We start from the raw sequence: 18,437 nt of genomic DNA, 5'->3' as shown, positions 1-18,437 counted from the left end.
GCCCGCGGCTGGCTGCGAGGCCATCGCGGGCGAGGGTTCTAGTTGTGTGGGATGGGTTTAGCAGTGTTAGTGTTGATATGGCGGACCCAGCGCAGCACTAACAGTGGGTGCTGGTGGATTGGTATGTAGGAGGGAGTTTTTCACCTGGCCGACGTACTGATCGTTCATCTCAGCATTGATGTTTGCTCCTGCAGCTAAGAGAAACTCCATCATCTCGATAGAGTGGGCATCTGCGTTTGCACCTTCGATGAGCGCAATGTCGAGCTCTCTGCGGTATTGATCGAAGGAGATTGTAGGACATTCCATATGCCTCCGTGAAACATCAATCCTCATTCGCGCCAGGATATTCATCATCGTCTGTTTCTTCCATCTCCAATACTCAGCTTCGGACGCATACGGCTTGGTGGGTCTGTACCAAAAGGTGAGGTGATAGCGGCTGCGAGCGGCGAGCGCGAGGGATCGGAGGTGCCCGTGAAATTCGTCGGGCCGTATTGCAACTTCTTCCTTGGGGAAATTTGACCTCGAGCCAGGGCTGTATACTATTTCCGCCCCAGCATCAAGGAGGCCGTCAGCGATCCTAAAGCTGCCAGCTCTCAACGCTTCTGCGAGATTTGTATGTAGGTCCTGGGGAGTGATGGCCTGTTTCGGTGTTGACTGATGCTTCAATATCTGTATTAGAGTACCCAAACGGTCGCGCTCAATGGCCCACGTCATTGGATCTGTCCCTCGGAAAGGAGTGCGGTAGAGGGCGCACTTGGCGATTCGTGCTAAGCCGCGACATGTGCGAGCAAGGCGGCTGATGGTGGTGGCGTCGTCTGCTGCGCTCAATATTTCCGTGATCAGCTCTGGCGGCAAGTCTCCCAATGAGCTTATCGATTTAGTTGCTCTTTTCTCGGCATCTTCAATATCTTCGTCGTTTGAGTGTAACATATCGTTTACTTATCCTCCAACGCCGCGGTTGAGAATCAAAGTTGTCTAGAAATCTGAAATAGAGGTGTATTTCTTGCAGATCTTAGGAACCTCTAGCAAATCACTTATCTTCTTTGGTGTACATTCCAGCGAAATTGAATACTCTTGGCGAAAATAAATACCGCCAATACTCGAATTTATCGAACCAGCTTCTTTGTCCTCTTCGTTGCTCTCACCACCAATTGCACGGACTCCTTGAGTTATTGGAGTCCAGTCATCACGCTTTGACTGTGAACATACTTATGTTCAACACGTCAATGAATGAGAGCCCGAGTACCGCGTGATAGTTTCAAGGAGCTTCCACTTTGCCGCCTTCCAAAACTCTTGATCAACCCACATGGACAAACACAACTGCACACCATTTCCATCACACCCCATAAAAACCGCCATGAGAACAGTTATGCAACATACTGAGTTTGGGACTATTAATCGAAAACTTCGAGTCTATAGCGCCTTACGGCGGTCTTATTTTACAAGAAACACCAGCCTCCAGCAGCATCGCTCGAAGCTCAGTGACCGTCCTCCCGCCATCGCATCCGTCCTCCTCTTCGTCACTGTCGTACTCCCAGTCAGACCCGTGCTGGTCGACATCCTCTCTGAGCGGATTATTCTCGTCGACATAGGTGCCCCAACACGGCCCCGGATGATCGCTGTCGCACTCCCAGCCCGATAACCAGACCTCTTTGAGGTTGAGATAGGTCCCCGCTTCAACTGCGCCCGCCAGCCACTCAATCTCTTGGCGACATTCGTCGTCTCTTGGGTATCCGTCAATTTCGAGGGACCTCAGACTTTTTGGTAACATGTGCAGGATGCATTCTTCATCCCACCCCATCTCCCACACTGAGATCCCGAGTTCCTCGAGGCTGGTGAAGGCTGCAACCGAGCCAACGCAAAGACCATCTTCTTGCCCCTCTGCCCCGAAATTTACGTCGAGCTTTCGAAGGGTACTAGCGTGCATCAAAAGGGCCGCCATGGTTTCGTTCGGGGCGTGGCCTGTGTCCGGCGAGAAGGTGAACTCCCGCAGCCCGCGGCAGGATCTGACGACGTTGGCTATCGCCGCTTCACTCGCGTCCACGCCCGTCAGCTCCAGAGACGTGAACCCGCTCCAGTCTAGGTCTTCGCCGTGACTAAGGCGGGCTTGCCAGACCTGGAGCTTCCTAAGGCTAGGGGCAAGCCGGAGGAGCGGGTTCATCCTGGCCATGAACTCGCCGGTGGTCGAGTGACACCGGAGATGGCTCAGCAGCTCCAGGCGGGCCGACGTCTCCCCTGGGCTGGGCATGCATTTGAAGAAGTCACCTCCGACGAAGAGGTCGAGGGCTCTGACATTCCGGGCCATGAGGACTATCAGCGCCGTGATGAAGCTGAGGTTGTTGAACGCCTTATGCCACGGCTCTAGGTTGGAGACATGCCCTGGAGCTTGGAACCATGGATGCGACAGTTGGAAGCCGAATTCCTGCAGAACCTGCGACACGAACGCGATGTCGTCCTCGTTGATGACTTGAGGGCCGAAAGGCAGCTCATCGCCGGAGAGGTAGAGCGTGTGGACGTGGCCCGCGAGCTCGGGTCGCTCATGCCACAGCCGGATGAGGCCGATCAGTTGCCGTGTCGTCGGGTGACCCTTACGTCGGGGCTGCGTCAGGCAGAGGTGCCTCCAGATGAGAGGCTCAGCCACATCGCGAAGGACCCGACACGTTCGTGAAGCCGCTTTCAAAGTGGCCAAGTCGGCGGCGTTCGGCTGGAACAGGGGTAGGACCAGGTAAGCGACGTGGCTGTTGATGTTTAGGAGGTTTGAGAGAATCTTTCGCAGCAGCTCTGCCGGGAGCTGAGTCAATTTCGTCATGGCTGGGATTCAGACTGTAAAAAGTTCGTGGTTGAAATAAAGGCGCCGGAGCAATGAAGCTTAAAAGTAGACAATTCAAATAGCGGAGCTCGGACACGATTAGGATTGCCTGCCTAATCCGATTTGTTATTTTTAGATTGCGATGTTGTGTCGACGACGCTAGTCCCAGTTGCGAGCGGCACAGCTAGGCAGCAGGTCCTCTCTACCTAATCTGGTTGGGACTTTTGACTCGAATTGTGATTGTTTAACCAGAACGCCTGCCGCGCCCAACTCACCGCTCATCATCACAACAACCCCCGTCTGTTAGAGTGTGTGTACCAACAAGGCTGGCGGAACTCGAAAGACAAGCTATATAAGATCGTATCAATCGCACCTGTCATTTCCTTAGAAAGTCTTAAAGGTCAGTAAGGTGCCCCGGCAGCTAGAAATTGCTTTCCGTACCCATTTTGTAACAGAGGGCCTACTTTTCCTGTGCTAAAGTGCCTAATTTTCCTGTAGTAACATGCTCTACCTTGCTGTCGTTGTCGCTGCTATTATCGTCGTCGCCCTCGTTAGCACATTATCCTTCCTTCCGCTACCGTCTGTAGTAGAAATAATTAACTACGCAGGTCATATATCTACGCAGACATAGGAAAATTAGGAGGTCTCCTTTATAATTATTTGGAGTACAAGACTTCACGTTAGGTCAGCGCCGCCTGATCACAGACCATTGGCATCAAAAGCTGGGATAAGAGCTTTCATGAGGATTTGCGAGAATCTTTCCAATTCAGGTATTATTGATTATCAACAGACAAATAGAAAAAGTCCCGTTTCCACCTAGTCGAACGTCCCCAAAACAGAGTCCATTAAGCCGGAGTCATTGTCTTAAGCCTTGGGGGGGTTGGGGTTGGGAGCGGGAGTCGCAGCCTTGGGGTCGGGGACGTTGGGGCAGGTGGCGGCGTCCTTGGCGTCGGTGCAGTCGCGGCGGATCAGCTTGGCGCCGTTGTAGACGTCCTCGCAGCTGCAGTCAGAGCAGTCGTGCCAGTAGCACTGGTTGTTGTCGTAGTAGCAGGCAATGCCGTCCTCAGAGACGCAGAGCTTCTGTTGGAGCAGCCTTGTTAGCAAAGTTGGACGATGTGAAATCGAGATCGGGCGTCACTTACGCGAGCGAAGAGGTTGGAAGCCTCGTTAGAAGACTCGAGGGGAGCAGCGAAGACAGCGCCGAAGAGGGCGACGGCGGAGAAGATGACGGCGGACTTCATTTTGAATGTGGTAAAAGAGTGGTTGTTGGTTGTGAAAGAGTGTGGTGGTTTGTGAGTTGGTAGCGAATGAGTGACTGTTGACTGAGCTGTTTGAGTTGATGAGGAAAGAAATTGTCTGAAGGAGGAGAACAGTTGCCTGCTTTATAGAAAGTTGACGTTCATGGGCTCTCTCTTCTTGTGACGTTGTTCTCTCCTCCCACCTCATGCCGTTGCCCCCATCGCCAACCTTACCCGTGCTGTAAACCTGCGCATCTACGGGGACGATGACTTTTGGGAAATCATCTCCGGATGGAACACTGACACACAGACCCGGAACACAGCCCGCGAGGAGCCCGGCAGGGCTGTGCTAGCCCACGATCCCCGCAGTCTCAGCCAAAAGCGGTGGGCTCACTATGGACTACGGAACAATATGCATATCAATGTAGTGCCAAGCTTTGTTGTAGAGGACGCTAAATAGATTACTTTTCAGGAACCGACAACCTCTCATTCGTCATTGCGGCCCGATCGAGGTTGCATGTGGTGCTAGTATGACAACTCAGGTGATTGTTGACTGATGTGTACAAATGCTTACCCCCTTTGGCCCTTCGGGTAGACTCTCCCACATTCCCGTGCCGAGACTAAGTTGTTGTCTATCGGGAAGCCTAAAATAACAGAAGTTATGGAGTTGTGGGTTAGTGCATGAATCGTCCGACCTTTTTAGTGGTTTGCGGGGAGCGCAGAGGCGCAACATAGGGGTTTCCAGTTTCATATGTTGCTTGATAGGAAAATACCTAGTTAGTGAACACAAAATTTTCTTTTATTGTGTTCATCTGATTGTTGAATTGGCTGGTTGACGTTGAACTGATCAAAGGTTCCAAAACAACTTGAAGAGGTGATAGTTCAACACCAGGTGATCGAAAGGCGACAAGGAACATCGCGCCATGTTGGTTCGGGACTCGGAATGGCCCCACTCTAGCCATCGGCATCTTCCTTCCAAAGGCGCAGATCCAAATTTCGGGCAGGTCCACAACCGATTCGACTTGCGATTCATGTCATCATAGATGATAGGTAGGAAGTTCAGTTGAGATGGGATGTCACTGGCGACAGAGCCGCAAGCGAATTCGGCATAATGCTGACGGGGTGACCTTAACGTCGGATGAACGTGCTTAACTTCCCCTTTCCGGAGGTGCCGTGCCCGGGCTCCATCAACTCCTGTTCCGGATTAAACAGCCACCCCCTAAAACATCTCCAGGCTGACTTAGGGCTTAGGGGCCGGCTACCGGAACTCCTAATCCCTAACCGCCACATTACGGGATAAACACAAGGCAACTTATCCGAATTGCCGACTTAACTCTATGCTAGTGGACTCCTCCGTAAACTCTACTTGTAAAGCTACCACCTGCCTACTCTGGCCTTGTGGTTGCTCGGATGATGACTCTAAGTGAAAGTTAACTCGGGACGAAGTTCTTTTAAGCCTGTCTACGGTCTAGTCTAGTCACGATATCCGTATTCCACCTCATGGCTTGTTCCGGCTGGAGCTCGACTAGAATGACATCGTGTGATGACTTGACGGTATGTTCCGTATAAGAACATTGAAGCAACCGCACACTTATGTGGGTCGTGTCCGAAAGCAAGACTCTACCCAGAGTCACTTAGTAGGGATCATTGCCTTTTGGCCGGACCGCTAAACTCAGACTGCCGTCACTGCCGTGTTGGCAAAAGACATGCTAGGCGTCAGACTGATTGCCGGACGTTTCTTGGGAATTTCGGACGTTTTTTTGGGAATATGTGGGGAGCCCATGAGCAAGTTCTTGACATACTGGTGGCCTTGCAACCTTTTTTTTTTAAAAATTCAAATACAAGCTGGCAGTTGCGCGTCAATTGCACAGCCGCTCGTCCGAGCCATCAGCGGTTGTAGGTCGGCGGATCCCAACTTGTGGGACACAACCGAGAATTACTGCGTACAGCATAAACAACAAAGCCCTCGGTCGGGAACTCACGGCTGGGTAGCTTGGCTGGCGTCCAGTGTCAAAGGCCTACATATTGCCAGGGCACACCTCCCTGAAGTCTTCAGACTTCAGCCAACCAAGTTTAATAAGAATGAGTCAGGTCCCAAGTTGTGCTTGAGGTCTACTTGGCGCATATAAATTGATCATGCCACCCAAAATCTGGAGCGTTGCCTACCACATACACAGTTCCACAAGGCTCAGTTCAGTTGTTGCAGAAGGTAAAATTGAGAGCTGAACTCGGCCAACTGACACCATTCTACCATGGATACATCCGCATTTGGAGTGTTGGGGTACTATCAAGACAGACTGTTCCATTCAGCCTGAAGTGCTGTTTTCCCGGAAGACCACGCGATCGGTTCAATGCAACGCAACAAGCGGGATGTCCCAATAGTAGAATGTCTACAGCACTGCTTTTCAGCTCAAGTCCTATTCGGGTGGGGCGAATGTTTGGTACGCTAAAGTTGACATTCCGTTCTCTTTCTGATCATTATCGTGAAAAGTTCGCCTTGGCGACATGCAGACGTGTATAAAAAGTCCCAAGAAATGAAGAAATTAGTTCTCAATCTCGCGAGGTTGTTCACAATTAAATTGATCGGCTGTCGTATCTCAAATCCCGAAGAAATAAGACATGAAATATCTTCAACTCGCGGCGGCAGTCGTCGTTCTAAGCCCACACGCAGTTGCGCAACAGGGCGCATGGGCTCAATGTGGTGGAATTGGGCACACTGGCGGAACAACCTGCATCACCGGCTATTACTGTCGCTACACAAACGACTGGTACTCACAATGCGTTCCCGGAAGTCCTCACCTGACGTCCTCCCCGGCACCGCAGCCCCCCTCGACCACCCTGCAGACCTCGACTACCTCGGCGGGTAGCCCCGTCACCAGTACCTCCACTGCGCCGGGGGGAGGTGGAACTGCTTGCCCCGCTCTGCCTAACGGGCTCGGCGCATCCACTTCGGTGTTGCCGGACCCCTTTACTTTCCAGGACGGAAGCAAGGTCACGACCAAAGCCGACTGGAGCTGCCGACAGGCCGAGATAAGTTCACAGCTTCAGCGCTTGGAGCTTGGGACGTTGCCCCCCAAGCCGCAATCCGTGACCGCATCCTACTCGGGAAACAAGCTCACCATTAACGTCTCGGACGGTGGAAAGTCCATCTCTTTCGCCGTAACCATCTCCAAGCCGAGTGGAAATAGCGTCCCTGCCATCATCGCCTACGGCGCCGCGAGCATTCCCGTTCCCTCCACCGTCGGTACAATCACTTTCAACAATGACGAGATCGCCCAGCAGCAAGGCGGCTCATCTCGCGGCAAGGGCAAGTTCTACGACCTCTACGGCAGCGGACACAGTGCGGGCGCCTTGATGGCTTGGTCGTGGGCCGTCTCCCGAATCATCGATGCCCTTGAGCTCACCCCATCCGTCGGAATCGATCCCACGCGTTTGGGAGTGACCGGCTGCTCCCGCAACGGCAAGGGAGCCTTCGTCGCCGGCGCCTTTGACTCCCGCATCGCGCTTACCTTGCCCCAGGAGTCTGGTGCCGGCGGTGCGGGATGCTGGCGCATCGCCGACTGGCAGAACCGCAACGGATTCACAGTCCAAGACGCCAAACAGATCGTTACGGAGAACCCGTGGTTCAGCCCCAGCTTCAAACAGTACACGAGCAATGTCAATCAGTTGCCATTTGACCACCACATGCTGGCTGGTCTAATTGCACCCAGACCGGTGTACATCATGGAGAACCCCGACTACGAGTGGTTGGGAACGATGAGCACGTATGGCTGCATGGGAGGGGCTAGGAAGAAGTGGCAGGCCCTGGGGTCTCTTGACACCTTCGGATACAGCCAGATTGGGAACCACGCGCACTGCAGCTTCCCGAGCTCCCAGCAGAGCGAGTTGACAGCATTCATCAACAAGTTCCTCTTGAAGCAGTCTGGCGGCTCGACAAGTGTCTACCGGACCGATCAAACATACAATAACTTCAATGTTGACAGTTGGTCGCCCTGGGCGGTGCCGGCCCTGTCTTAAGATCATTCAAGGCATCCATAAGGCTAAGTTGGAACACTCATTCAGAAAAGAAAGAAGGATGATTGGAATTGTTCAGCTATGCAATTTTGTCAATTGAATTCATTCATTCGCTGTAGGACGATACATACCAGTGGGAGCGTCAACCCTTGTGATAGGCCGACCCATACACCCATCTTGCAGTCTGAGTATTTTCATTGTTCGTAAGACAAAGGCAAGTTTCAGGGAAAATAATTGCCTGGGTCTTTGTCACCATGTTCATTTCGGCCACAATATCTTTACTTTCAATCATGTCAAGAGAAGCCAGTAAATCATCTGGATCCCGTAGTCCAGCTACAAAGAAACTGGTACCTAGTTACAAGGGTTTGAGCAGCTGAAAACGAATATTGTCTACCAATCCGCAGAATCTGTTGAGCTCGCGACGCGAAGCGGACTCTTTTCTTCATGAATGTCTCGGCCTTCGGATATTTCTTGATTTCCGTACCTGCAAATCTTTGCAATCCCGCGAGTTCATTTTACATCTAATTGTGGATGTGTGTAGCATTTTTCATGCAAGTACCCTTCACCCTCGTGTGAAGGTCGTACAATGTCTGCGAATAGTCGCTTCTGTTGACCTAAAACTACTCCGCGCCCCACAACTCGCGACACGTTGGTTGCAGCAACCCTCGTAGATAATGCAACATGACATATCCAACACCATATCAAGACCCACGAAGACTGCATGAGTGGTTCGATATACCGAGCGGAACGATTCCCCCGACCGGCGATGTGCATTGTTCACCGCATAAGCGCTGGGGATCAGCCGCGGGGTATGTGATATGTCGACCACGTCGTGCATCGAGAATGGCCGGAGGTAAGCAGCAACGAGGCGGTTTCCGAGATACCCTGTCGCCTCCGGGAGCTGAACCCGTTGATAATATCTATCATCGCGCTTCCTCGATCACGACATCTTTGCCTGCAATCACGCAATTGAAGACTAGCAAGGGACAAAGATGTCTAGATTCATCGACCGCCAACCAATTCACCCAAACCCTCGGGAGAAGGAGGTCATCCTACTCAGTTTCGGACGGTACGCAACCCCATGCCATGTTAACCAACAAGTGGGACGGCCCCCAATGCACCCCAACGATCTGACAATGTCGTTTCTAGAAACGCAACCAACGGATTCTACCACGCCCTGAAAATCCTCGGATACAAACCGTACCACCAGGTCGAAGTCTTCAAGAATGGCGTGTCACACATCCGCATGATGGACGACGCGGTCCGTGCCGGGTCCCTGGGCGAGGGCAAGAAGTTCACCCGAGAGGACTTTGACAAGTGGTTCGGGGACTACGACAGCGTCACCGACGTGCCCGCGTGGTTCCTCCCCGAGCTCGTGGCGGCATACCCGGACGCCAAGTTCGTCCTGACCGAGCGGGACCCCGAGGCATGGCGGCGCTCCGTGGCCAAGACCTTCCAACCAATGGCGACCTTCTTCACGACGCCCTCCGTGCGTCTGATTGGCATGTTCGACGCCTACACCTACTACCTGACCCAGCTTGGCCACAGCTTCCGACGAGTCCTCTACCGAGGCTACATGGGTGGAGATAAGGAGAGGGAGCTGGATGAGTGCGTCGAGCTGTACAACGCGCAGTAAGTTTATTCCCGCCCATCGTTCGCGCGCGCGGACGTGATCGCCGTCAATTATCCGGAATTCGGCTGTCAGGTGTCGGAAAGCTAACCGGCCACACAGTAATAAAGCTGTCAAGGAGTTGATTCCTCCCGAGAAGCTTCTTGTGGTCAGATTGGAGGATGGCCTGGGCTGGGACAAGCTTTGCCCCTTCATTGGCAAAGACATTCCGGACGTCCCCTACCCCAGAGTTAATGACACCGCAGAGTTCCAAAGGCTGGCGACAATGGACCTGTTCGCGTCGTGGAAGAAGACTGGTCTCAAAATGGCAAGCCTGATCGTCCCCCTCATTGGAGCGTCGATCTGGTTCGCAAGGCAAAGATAGTTCTGGTACAGACTCCATGTTTTAACAAAATGTCTACTTATCCTTCTTGACGCGAACGGCATTCTCTTCGTTGCAACCCACTACCAAGCAAACCGAATGTGCCCTCAAGTCTGAATCTGATGCTCCCAAACCAAGTCAGACCGAACCAACAGTGATCTCCACCATTCTCTATGAAAAACCTGTCGCAGAAAACGCCCAATGGTAAACTTCGTGACAGGCCCCGACGCTGGGCCGAACCATCCGTGCAACCTGACAAAACAGAATGCCAAAGCGCTTGCAAGTCAAAATAAACAGACTTCTCCCTTACAACTCCTGTGCTGCGCTCCTTTTTGTGCCAAACTCCAAACATTAATCCATCTCGATTCTACTGTCTGATAAGGGCATTAGTCTGGATGCTTCGATCAATTGTTGGGCGGCCACTTACGGTCGGGTAGACTTGAAAGTCACAGTCACTTCATTGGCTTCCTTGATACTTCGAAGCTCGTTCGTCAGGCGATGGACCTGGCTATTCGCAGCCGCGAGGCTTTGGCTGATGCTCTGGATGGTCTCGTGGTGACTGTCGAGGCGGAAACAAGCGTTTCCGAGCTTCGTGCCCATCGCTGTCTCCTGGCTCTCGAGCTCGCGAGACTTTAGCGTCTCGTTGAGCAGATGATCGAGCTTGAAGTTGATTTCATCAAGCCTTTGGTCAACGCCCTCGCGCCATTGCAGGAGCTCGTTGACTTTGTCACCAATCGTGACTGTGGGCGAAGGGGACGCCGGCGGCGCCTGCATCTTGGTAGTTGAGTTCGCGGTCTTTTGCATCTCTGACAGATCGAAGCTGGCCGTCTTTCCCTGAAGCAAAACCTTCTGTCAGCTCGGGAGGTACGAGTAAGGAGAGAAGCTTGTCTCAGCTCGAGCTGACCTTGGGGAAGTGGCCCGGCATCTTGGGCCAGTCCATTGTCGCGACCTCTCGAGTCTTCTTCTCGTTTGCGACTTTCCGGTCCATGGTTTGGGTAGTTGTCCAAGTTGCCAGGGGGGGTTTTACAAAACGTGTCTTGCCACCCCGTCTTTCGTGCCGCCTGCAATAACTTTGACTCGTAGTAGCGATACAGTGGTGGAAGCAAAGCGTTGAGTTTGTGTTTGTGAGAGTGTTTGTGTTTTTTGAGAAGGCGCTTGGTCAGGAGAGTTGTGAAAGAGAGTAAATATCGACGCGTGGGGTAACAGTAGACAAAAAGGAAGGCGCGGCGGTTGGTGATTGTTGATGCCTAATCTCAATTCTTTTCACGCCTCGTAACCTCCTTTGTCAGGCCTTACACCAAAGCTGACAGTGAAACTATTCCGACTGCTGACTAACTCTGACCACGTCCTTCCAGAACAGATTCCCATTATCGCCAACTACCCACAACCATTCTCATGAGATTTAGGACCTGGTGGTGAGCCCGAGGAGATGGCCGATTCAAGGTGTCCCACTTTTTCTCTCCCCAGGACGAACAGCCAACTTCAGATGACAAGCGGCAAGTTCCTTTCAAACGGGTACACGGCGGACCCCAAGCTTTTTTCACCCTTCAGCCGTTTACCCTCCAAAGTTCTACAGTGCCGCTTCTGCCGTCAAATGTCGGATCAGCCCATGTGGACACCTGGTTTGGGACAATGTTTGCGATTGTCTGAGCCTTGAGGGTCCATGAAGACATTCGAATGATAGGCCACTTCAACGGTAGGCTGGTTCTTACATTATCTTAAGAGCGACTAAGCTATGTTCCATCCGCATGGAGGAAAGTCTTCTGTTATCTGCAGCTTACGTGTCTAAGCCTCACCAAAATGCTATAGAACGCCCTGAATCCGCCCTGTTTTTGCGACTTTGGCGTTAAGCGTAAGCGAGGAGGGGATTCCGAGTCAAGCCCAAGACTCTGGAATTGACAGACACTTGTCAGGTAACCGTCTGAAATCAGGTTTGTTTGCTCATGCGCACATACCTGCTTGACTTCCAAGGCAAACGTTATTTGCTCAACGCTCAATGCAGCTGGCAACCTCCCCACTTCCCGCCCTCAAGAAAGCTTGACGTCTGGACAAGGTCGTCTCTCCAGATGATTGGGGGAACTCAGCAGCCCACCCTGCAGACTAGTCCTTCGGGAACAAGGCACCGAAAATCCAAATCGATATAAACATATAATCTTACCCAATAATCTTAACAACCAAGCTTCATTGTTAAATCCTTAGCGCGTCGAAGAATTACAGCCTGCGACCGTTAAGTGCCTGAATTCATCTAGACTCCAGGAACCAATGCCATCTGGTTGGCTCTCCCCTGGTCTGCGTCCGCCGGAACAGATCATCAAGGCCGTTGTGCAATCGCGATCACATAGAGTTTGGGGGCCGGGTCAGCGGTCACCCTTGTCGCAGCGTGGTAGTCCCTGAGTGATCCTGGGAAAGCGAGTGACACCCTACCAAGAAGCTGGATTCCCGACCTGTCTTGAAGTGCCTTTGGTCTCATGAAAGGGCCGCCCAACCTTGTCAACCCAGCGTTGAGGCGGCGCTCTCTTCCTCTTCGTGGTCGCCAAGGCTGTCTACCCGCCTTGGCTGTGCTCTTGGCGGCGTGATATGGGCAGCAGATTCTCACGAACACTCCCTCGAGAGCCTCAGATCAAGCAATGCGAACAGCGCTCAGTCTGTGCTTGGCGGCGCTTGGCGCTTGAGGCTTGGAGGTTTCCATAAATAATCCTCCAAGCGCAGATCTTCGTAACGGGGAGGCAACACAGCTTGGCGCTGGACGAGACATTACGCTTCTCTGCCAACATGAATTCGCTAACGACACCTATGCCAAATAGAACGGCACAATACTACCCGCGATGCATTTTTTTCGTTGTCGCTATCTTTTGCGTTTTCGTGATCGACCGGAGCCGAGATGACAGAGTTGCCCCTGAGCGTTTAAGCTGCTACCCGTCGGCGCCGGTTAGCCAGCGTTCCACTCTGTCGCGGAAGCGGCCGAGGGCGCAAGACGGTGGAGCATTCGACAAAAACATCAGACCGAGAAGCTCGCAAGCAGTAGACTCTAGCCAGCGCCCGTCTTGCATGAGTCGGGGGAAGGTTGGTCGCCATGGGAAAGAGGGAGAGAGCCACAGGCACCAACCTGTGATCCTAACGTGCGTGTGTGCGCGCCGGCTGTGGTGGCCGATGTTCTAGACAGGAATCCGTGTACAAGGTGGCTAAAAAGTCCGAACTCAAAACAAATCATTTTTGGCGGGAAATGTACCCTCACGGCTTGTTCTAGCGTGAGGCGACATGTGGGTTGGAAACAAGCTAGGCATTCCTAGACTGTGGTGGCTTCGGATTTTCTCAGGTGGGAGTTAGCTAGTAGGAGGAAGCCTCATTCACGAGAGCGAGAAGGAAGTGAAGAAAAGACTAGAGGGCCAAAGTCAGAGTTGGGGACACTTCGGATAAGGAGGGCAGCTTGTTTGGATGACGCGAAGCCTCAGGGCGAACTAACATTTGGGCCTCAATCAACCGCCGCCTCAACCCCAAGAGTCAAAATCGCGCCAGTTTGTGATTTCTTCGACGAAGATCAATCACTTATCGAAATGCGACTGGTAATACTGGATCCAGGGCGATCTGGCGATCTGGAGAAGAACGTGGGATTTTCCCCTGTATTCTCCCCTTTTCCTGCAAGGGGCTGCGGACACTAGGCGGCGGCCGAAAGACTAAACGGCGTACTGCCGACACCAAAACACGCGCGGGCGCCGGAACGGACTGGTAGGCTGGCCTCTTAGCTGGCCCAAATATGAGCTAGTGAGAATTATTCCGCTTTGCCGCTAGGCCGTTCGAGGAGAAGGCGCAGCGTGTTGGTTGCTGTGTTGCATGCTATGCGCCGCCTTAGTCGGGGACCTTCACCTGGGAAGTTTCTTCGGCCTTGGTGCGACCAAGTCGGCGTGACATCACGGACCAACTGCGCATACAGACGCAGGAGTAGCAATGCAATTTCCTATTTACTGCTGGTGAGAGACAGCAGGTCCATCAAGAGGGGGGGTCCAAGGTTTGTTTCAAACCCGGACAGAGTTCGCCGCTCGCGGCCAATCCCTGCCGTCGGCCCTCCTCCCCCAGCCTCTGTCCTAAACTTCTGGACGACAGCTTATCAACCGGACTCAAGGCAATGCGTGTCTCAGAGAAGGGTCAGTCGTGGAGAAGTCGGGTGTCCCTTGGGCAGACAGGCAGCCAGGAAGCAGAGAGGGGACACGGGGACGCACGTCGTCTGAAAATACCGCCCGTGCATGCCGAGAGCGACATGGAGATCAAGTGTTCAGGTGTCCCATCGCCTAGAACCAACACACTATACGGCGTGAACCTTTGGGTCCTCCTCCGGCGCGTCCCCCGTATGTCGTCTGTTCCCTCCAATACGCACGCACTGAAACGATGTGGGCTAACATTCATGCTCAGGCCACCGGAGGGGTTGGGCTTGCAGGAAATGGTGCGAAGCTAGAAGCTCGATGAGGGATCATGACGTTCCGGCGAAGGATGCGTGAGGCGTAAATAAGGGACCTGTTCCCGCATCTCTTCTTCATAGTGATGTTCGGTTGACATAGCCGAACGATCAGCACTCTTCACCAAAGGCGTGCCAAGAAAAAGAAAATGGAATAAGGGGCACTACATCACAAGACGATCAACTTCACTCATCATGAACGCTTACAACCCTCGTCGGGTGTCCTACCTGAGGGCTCCGGGGACGGGAGGCATGCCCAAGCCTTGGGTATCGCCTTACCCTTCGCTCAGCTCCATCGGATATCCACCTTCAACAAGATCAGCCGACGAGCGGTTCGCGTCCGCCGTATGGCATCGCACGTTCAACCACATCGACTATGCGGCATACAAAGCGGCCTGTGACGCGGAAAGAGCAGCAAAGCCGGAGCGAGACGCGGACGTCTTCTCAGTAACGGCATCATCATATCGCAGTGGATTCTCGAGACTAGGTGCCATGCTCACTATTTACCCGTACCGCGATATGGGATGGCTCGTAACTATGGTGTTCATCGCCGGAAGTATCTGCTTCTGCCTCAACGGCATCTTCACACTCATCCCTCTATTGAGTCCTGCTCTGGACTTCCCGGGACAGGATGCTGGTTATCAAACAACAAAGACCCTGGGAGGGGCGCTGTTCGCCTTGAGCGGTCTTATGGGATTGCTGGCAGCATTCAACGTCGACCGTGGCGTGTTGGACCCAAAGAAAGACGCGCCTGATGCGTACAAGCCAGCACTACTCGGCAGCGATGAATGGGTTTGGTGGGCCAACTGGTACGAGCTTCGAACTGTCTTCTTGCCTAGCTTGGCCTTCCGAGCTGGTATCCTTCAGTTTCTTGCCGGGTCTTCCTTCACCGTCTCCGCCGTCTCTGGGATTCCGGGTGTCCTCGATCTCTCACACCCTAGCGCCGGTATTATTTTCGTAACATCACCTCTCCTCATCGGTGGCGGTCTATTCGTGATCGCCGGTTTTCTGATGATCTACCTGTCTCAGGACAAGTGGTACGTCCCGAAGATTCTCGACGCCAGTTGGCAGAATGGACTCTGGAATTTGGTCGGCGCTGGTGCTTTCTTGGCTGTTGGCGTTGTCACCCTTCTCGCAAAGAATGCGGCTGTGGCTATCGCGGCGTTATTCTTGACAGGTGGACTGGGTTTTCTGATGGCTGCCCTGATTCAGTGGTACATCATTATGGAGTTCTATCCGACTGATCCTTATATGGAGGACCCCGCGACTGCGGCAGAGATTCCTTCACAGTCGATTTATTGACGATCTTACGATTTGGGGTTTGGGACCATGGGATTATATCAGAAAGAAACAGATTTTAGATACCGACTCAGATTATTTAATTTACGATGTCATGACCTTCAACAACCCTCCAACTTCGCTCCTCGACAGTGACAAGAACAGAAATGAATAAGCCCACTGTGCTCTCATCAACGCCCCGCGGCTGCTTAGGAGCCAGCAAGCTGCAACAATTTCAAATCAACGTCGTGAGCTTCACGATGGACGCATAACGCACTAGAACGCTTTCGTTGATATCCTCAAATTCAACCATTACCAGAAACTGAGGCGGGCGCGTCCAAACTATGCTGCTATTGATGTTGCGAGATGTTAATTAATAGTCACTGCCAACAATGACCAGCGAACTCCGCACGGCCGACTAAGCTTCGGCGACCGAGAGGGAGGGGGGATTTTGGTTCATTGATGTGACGCGGGGTAGGCACCTTGAATGAATTTCTCGCCAAAATCATGGGATGATTACTAAATTTTGATTTGGAAACGACTTCACTGATTATGTATTTGTTCCTGAAAATGCGCGTTTCTATTGTAAGGATGCACTACTCCCGTCCAGATCAATTTGATCCACTTTACATACCGTCACACATGCGATTGATTGAAGTTTTTCCATACGAAGGGTGAATTTCATATGAACCGAATTGTGACTAGACTAGAATAGATTGTATCTGATTGTCTACACTTTCTTTATCACACAACGGAGCAGCAAAGCTCCTTGGAAAGATTAAGGGCTCTCATCCAGTGAAATGCCCGTACAGATCAACTCTTGCTACGTAGACTGCGTATGTGTAATGCGCATGCAATGCGGGTTACCACATGATCCCAGACAGCAATGCCTGGTATACCGATCAGATAATGCCATACACTAGTTGTGTTTAGATTGGACATCCTTCTTTTGTGATCTTCGGGCAGCAATAGTGTAGAACAGGCTGCCGTCATAAATTCCACGGACATCTTCTTTCCAGATTCGGCCATCGGCAGGCCAGAGCATGATATAAGTGGCCATCCCTGTCCCAGGATTAGTGGCACTCATAAGGATAAATGAGAATTGTTACTAACATTCAAAGAATGCGCCTCCCCAGCCAACAGGGTCGAGAATCACCCGGTTGCCCTTGAGCATGGCAAAGATGTCACCAATGGTCATGTAGTCCCTGCCCTCGGCATACTTGGCAAAGATGTCTTCGAACTTTTGAGAGCTGAAACGGCCCTCCGTGTCGTATGCGCCGCTGTCACTTCCGTGCTTATCCCTGTGAATGTTGTCGATGAAGATGCGGAAGAAGGGATCGGGTAGGTACCCGCGCACTGTGGGGTAGGAGAAGTTGCCGTGAATGATGAAGACCGAGAGTGTTGAGAGAATGAGTCCAAAGCCAAGCTTGTAAAATCCAACAAAGGTGTCCAGTGGCCAGATGACACCATCTTGGTCCTAATAGATATTAGGATACCAGAATTCGATGAAATGGATGGCATGACACTTACACGGTCGAAGAACTCGCAGTGTTGTTGCAACACCTGTGTTAATGCCCGTTAGTTACCAAGTCGCATCTCAAATCAGCCACCGACGAAGAATCACTCACAGTTTGATGACGATGGATTTTGTTCCAATCATACTCCGTCGTGCCGTTCGGACGATCGTGCGTCGCAGCGATGTTGGCCCGAGCAGTGCCTTTGACGATGGTTAACTCCACCTTTCTACTAATGCAAGGGAGAATGATCTACCAGTGTGGGACAGTCTCTGGTCATCCTCGGGCTGCAGGAACGGCTTCCGCTGGGTGGTAATTGGGACCTCTGAGATGGACGAGATCACCGGCTCCCCAAGCATGTTGGAGGCCTTCTTCAAATTGGTGTACGTTTGCCCTTCTGTAGCCATGTTGGTGATGGGTGTCAAAAATGTGTGCAAGGAGTGAGAGCCACTCAGAACGGAGGTATTGAAAAGCGATCGATGCCGGGTTTTATGGAGCTATGTGATTGCTTGGTGTCTGTCTCACATTTCAATGACCCCTTCATGGTGACGTCAGTGTCTCTTCACGAATTGTTGAGACTGGGCGATCGGGCCATAATGGTACACGGTCTCGTGGTGTTGGTTTTGCATGTGATGGAATAAGCCACAAAGTGCGCTTTGTGCATCGCGATGTGGCTGAACAGGAATGCAGCATCGCGTCGCCGCGTCTTTCAATCGAGGGGCAGAATATCCCGCTGTCAGCATCGTCGTGGTGGATTCACGCGGACATGGAGTAGAGGGAAGACAGTAATAATGACATATGTTGACCCATCTGTTGACAAGCGTCAATTCGCCAATCGCTTATGGCCTGAACAAAATATCTGGGTAAAGGTGGACCATCGGGCTCGTGAACCTGGGGAAGATCGTGACATGACGCTGAACTGACCTCAAAGGCATCTGCCGCGACGATGAAATCATTGTGTCGTTCCCTGATGAAGAGAATGGAAGAAAACCATCTATAACCACTGCTATAAAATGGTCACACGTACTGGGCGAAGCAATAAAACAACTAAGAAACTTGCAACGCCCATCGACTAAAGCCCAATTTTTGCTCAACTACGATTCAAGAACAAAACTTATCTTTCTCTCAAAACATCTACCCACG

General features: G+C 52.2%; 7 protein-coding genes across 7 annotated transcripts; 3 read left to right on the top strand and 4 right to left on the bottom strand.

The window, feature by feature from the left end:
* Positions 1–1,452: 1,452 nt before the first annotated feature.
* On the bottom strand, positions 1,453–2,809 carry COL26b_013863 (uncharacterized protein; the record flags this gene model as incomplete). The annotated part of the gene is made up of 1 exon (XM_053186450.1): positions 1,453–2,809. A coding segment is annotated over one exon (1,357 nt), but the record flags the coding sequence as incomplete, so codon positions are not given.
* Positions 2,810–3,673: 864 nt separating this feature from the next.
* COL26b_013862 (uncharacterized protein) lies at positions 3,674–4,050 on the bottom strand (the record flags this gene model as incomplete). Its single annotated transcript, XM_053186449.1, has 2 exons — positions 3,674–3,889; positions 3,952–4,050. 2 exons carry the CDS (start codon positions 4,048–4,050, stop codon positions 3,674–3,676), a joined length of 315 nt encoding a protein of 104 aa, XP_053029619.1.
* A 2,616-nt stretch (positions 4,051–6,666) lies between these two features.
* On the top strand, positions 6,667–8,064 carry GE1 (4-O-methyl-glucuronoyl methylesterase; the record flags this gene model as incomplete). Its single annotated transcript, XM_053186448.1, has 1 exon — positions 6,667–8,064. One exon carries the CDS (start codon positions 6,667–6,669, stop codon positions 8,062–8,064), a length of 1,398 nt encoding a protein of 465 aa, XP_053029618.1.
* A 989-nt stretch (positions 8,065–9,053) lies between these two features.
* COL26b_013860 (uncharacterized protein) lies at positions 9,054–10,055 on the top strand (the record flags this gene model as incomplete). Its single annotated transcript, XM_053186447.1, has 3 exons — positions 9,054–9,130; positions 9,211–9,693; positions 9,794–10,055. 3 exons carry the CDS (start codon positions 9,054–9,056, stop codon positions 10,053–10,055), a joined length of 822 nt encoding a protein of 273 aa, XP_053029617.1.
* A 364-nt stretch (positions 10,056–10,419) lies between these two features.
* On the bottom strand, positions 10,420–11,040 carry COL26b_013859 (uncharacterized protein; the record flags this gene model as incomplete). The annotated part of the gene is made up of 3 exons (XM_053186446.1): positions 10,420–10,426; positions 10,480–10,886; positions 10,957–11,040. The coding sequence occupies 3 exons, from the start codon at positions 11,038–11,040 to the stop codon at positions 10,420–10,422; spliced, it is 498 nt and encodes a 165-aa protein (XP_053029616.1).
* Positions 11,041–14,697: 3,657 nt separating this feature from the next.
* On the top strand, positions 14,698–15,804 carry COL26b_013858 (uncharacterized protein; the record flags this gene model as incomplete). Its single annotated transcript, XM_053186445.1, has 1 exon — positions 14,698–15,804. One exon carries the CDS (start codon positions 14,698–14,700, stop codon positions 15,802–15,804), a length of 1,107 nt encoding a protein of 368 aa, XP_053029615.1.
* An 895-nt stretch (positions 15,805–16,699) lies between these two features.
* Positions 16,700–17,701, bottom strand: COL26b_013857 (uncharacterized protein; the record flags this gene model as incomplete). Its single annotated transcript, XM_053186444.1, has 5 exons — positions 16,700–16,842; positions 16,894–17,257; positions 17,311–17,343; positions 17,409–17,497; positions 17,551–17,701. The coding sequence occupies 5 exons, from the start codon at positions 17,699–17,701 to the stop codon at positions 16,700–16,702; spliced, it is 780 nt and encodes a 259-aa protein (XP_053029614.1).
* Positions 17,702–18,437: the final 736 nt, after the last annotated feature.

Source organism: Colletotrichum chrysophilum, assembly GCF_026319265.1.
Source record: "Colletotrichum chrysophilum strain AFK26 chromosome Unknown scaffold_262, whole genome shotgun sequence".
NCBI lineage: Eukaryota > Fungi > Ascomycota > Sordariomycetes > Glomerellales > Glomerellaceae > Colletotrichum > Colletotrichum chrysophilum.
Note: the sequence above shows the minus strand (reverse complement) of the source record. Positions and strands in the feature narration are given on the sequence as shown.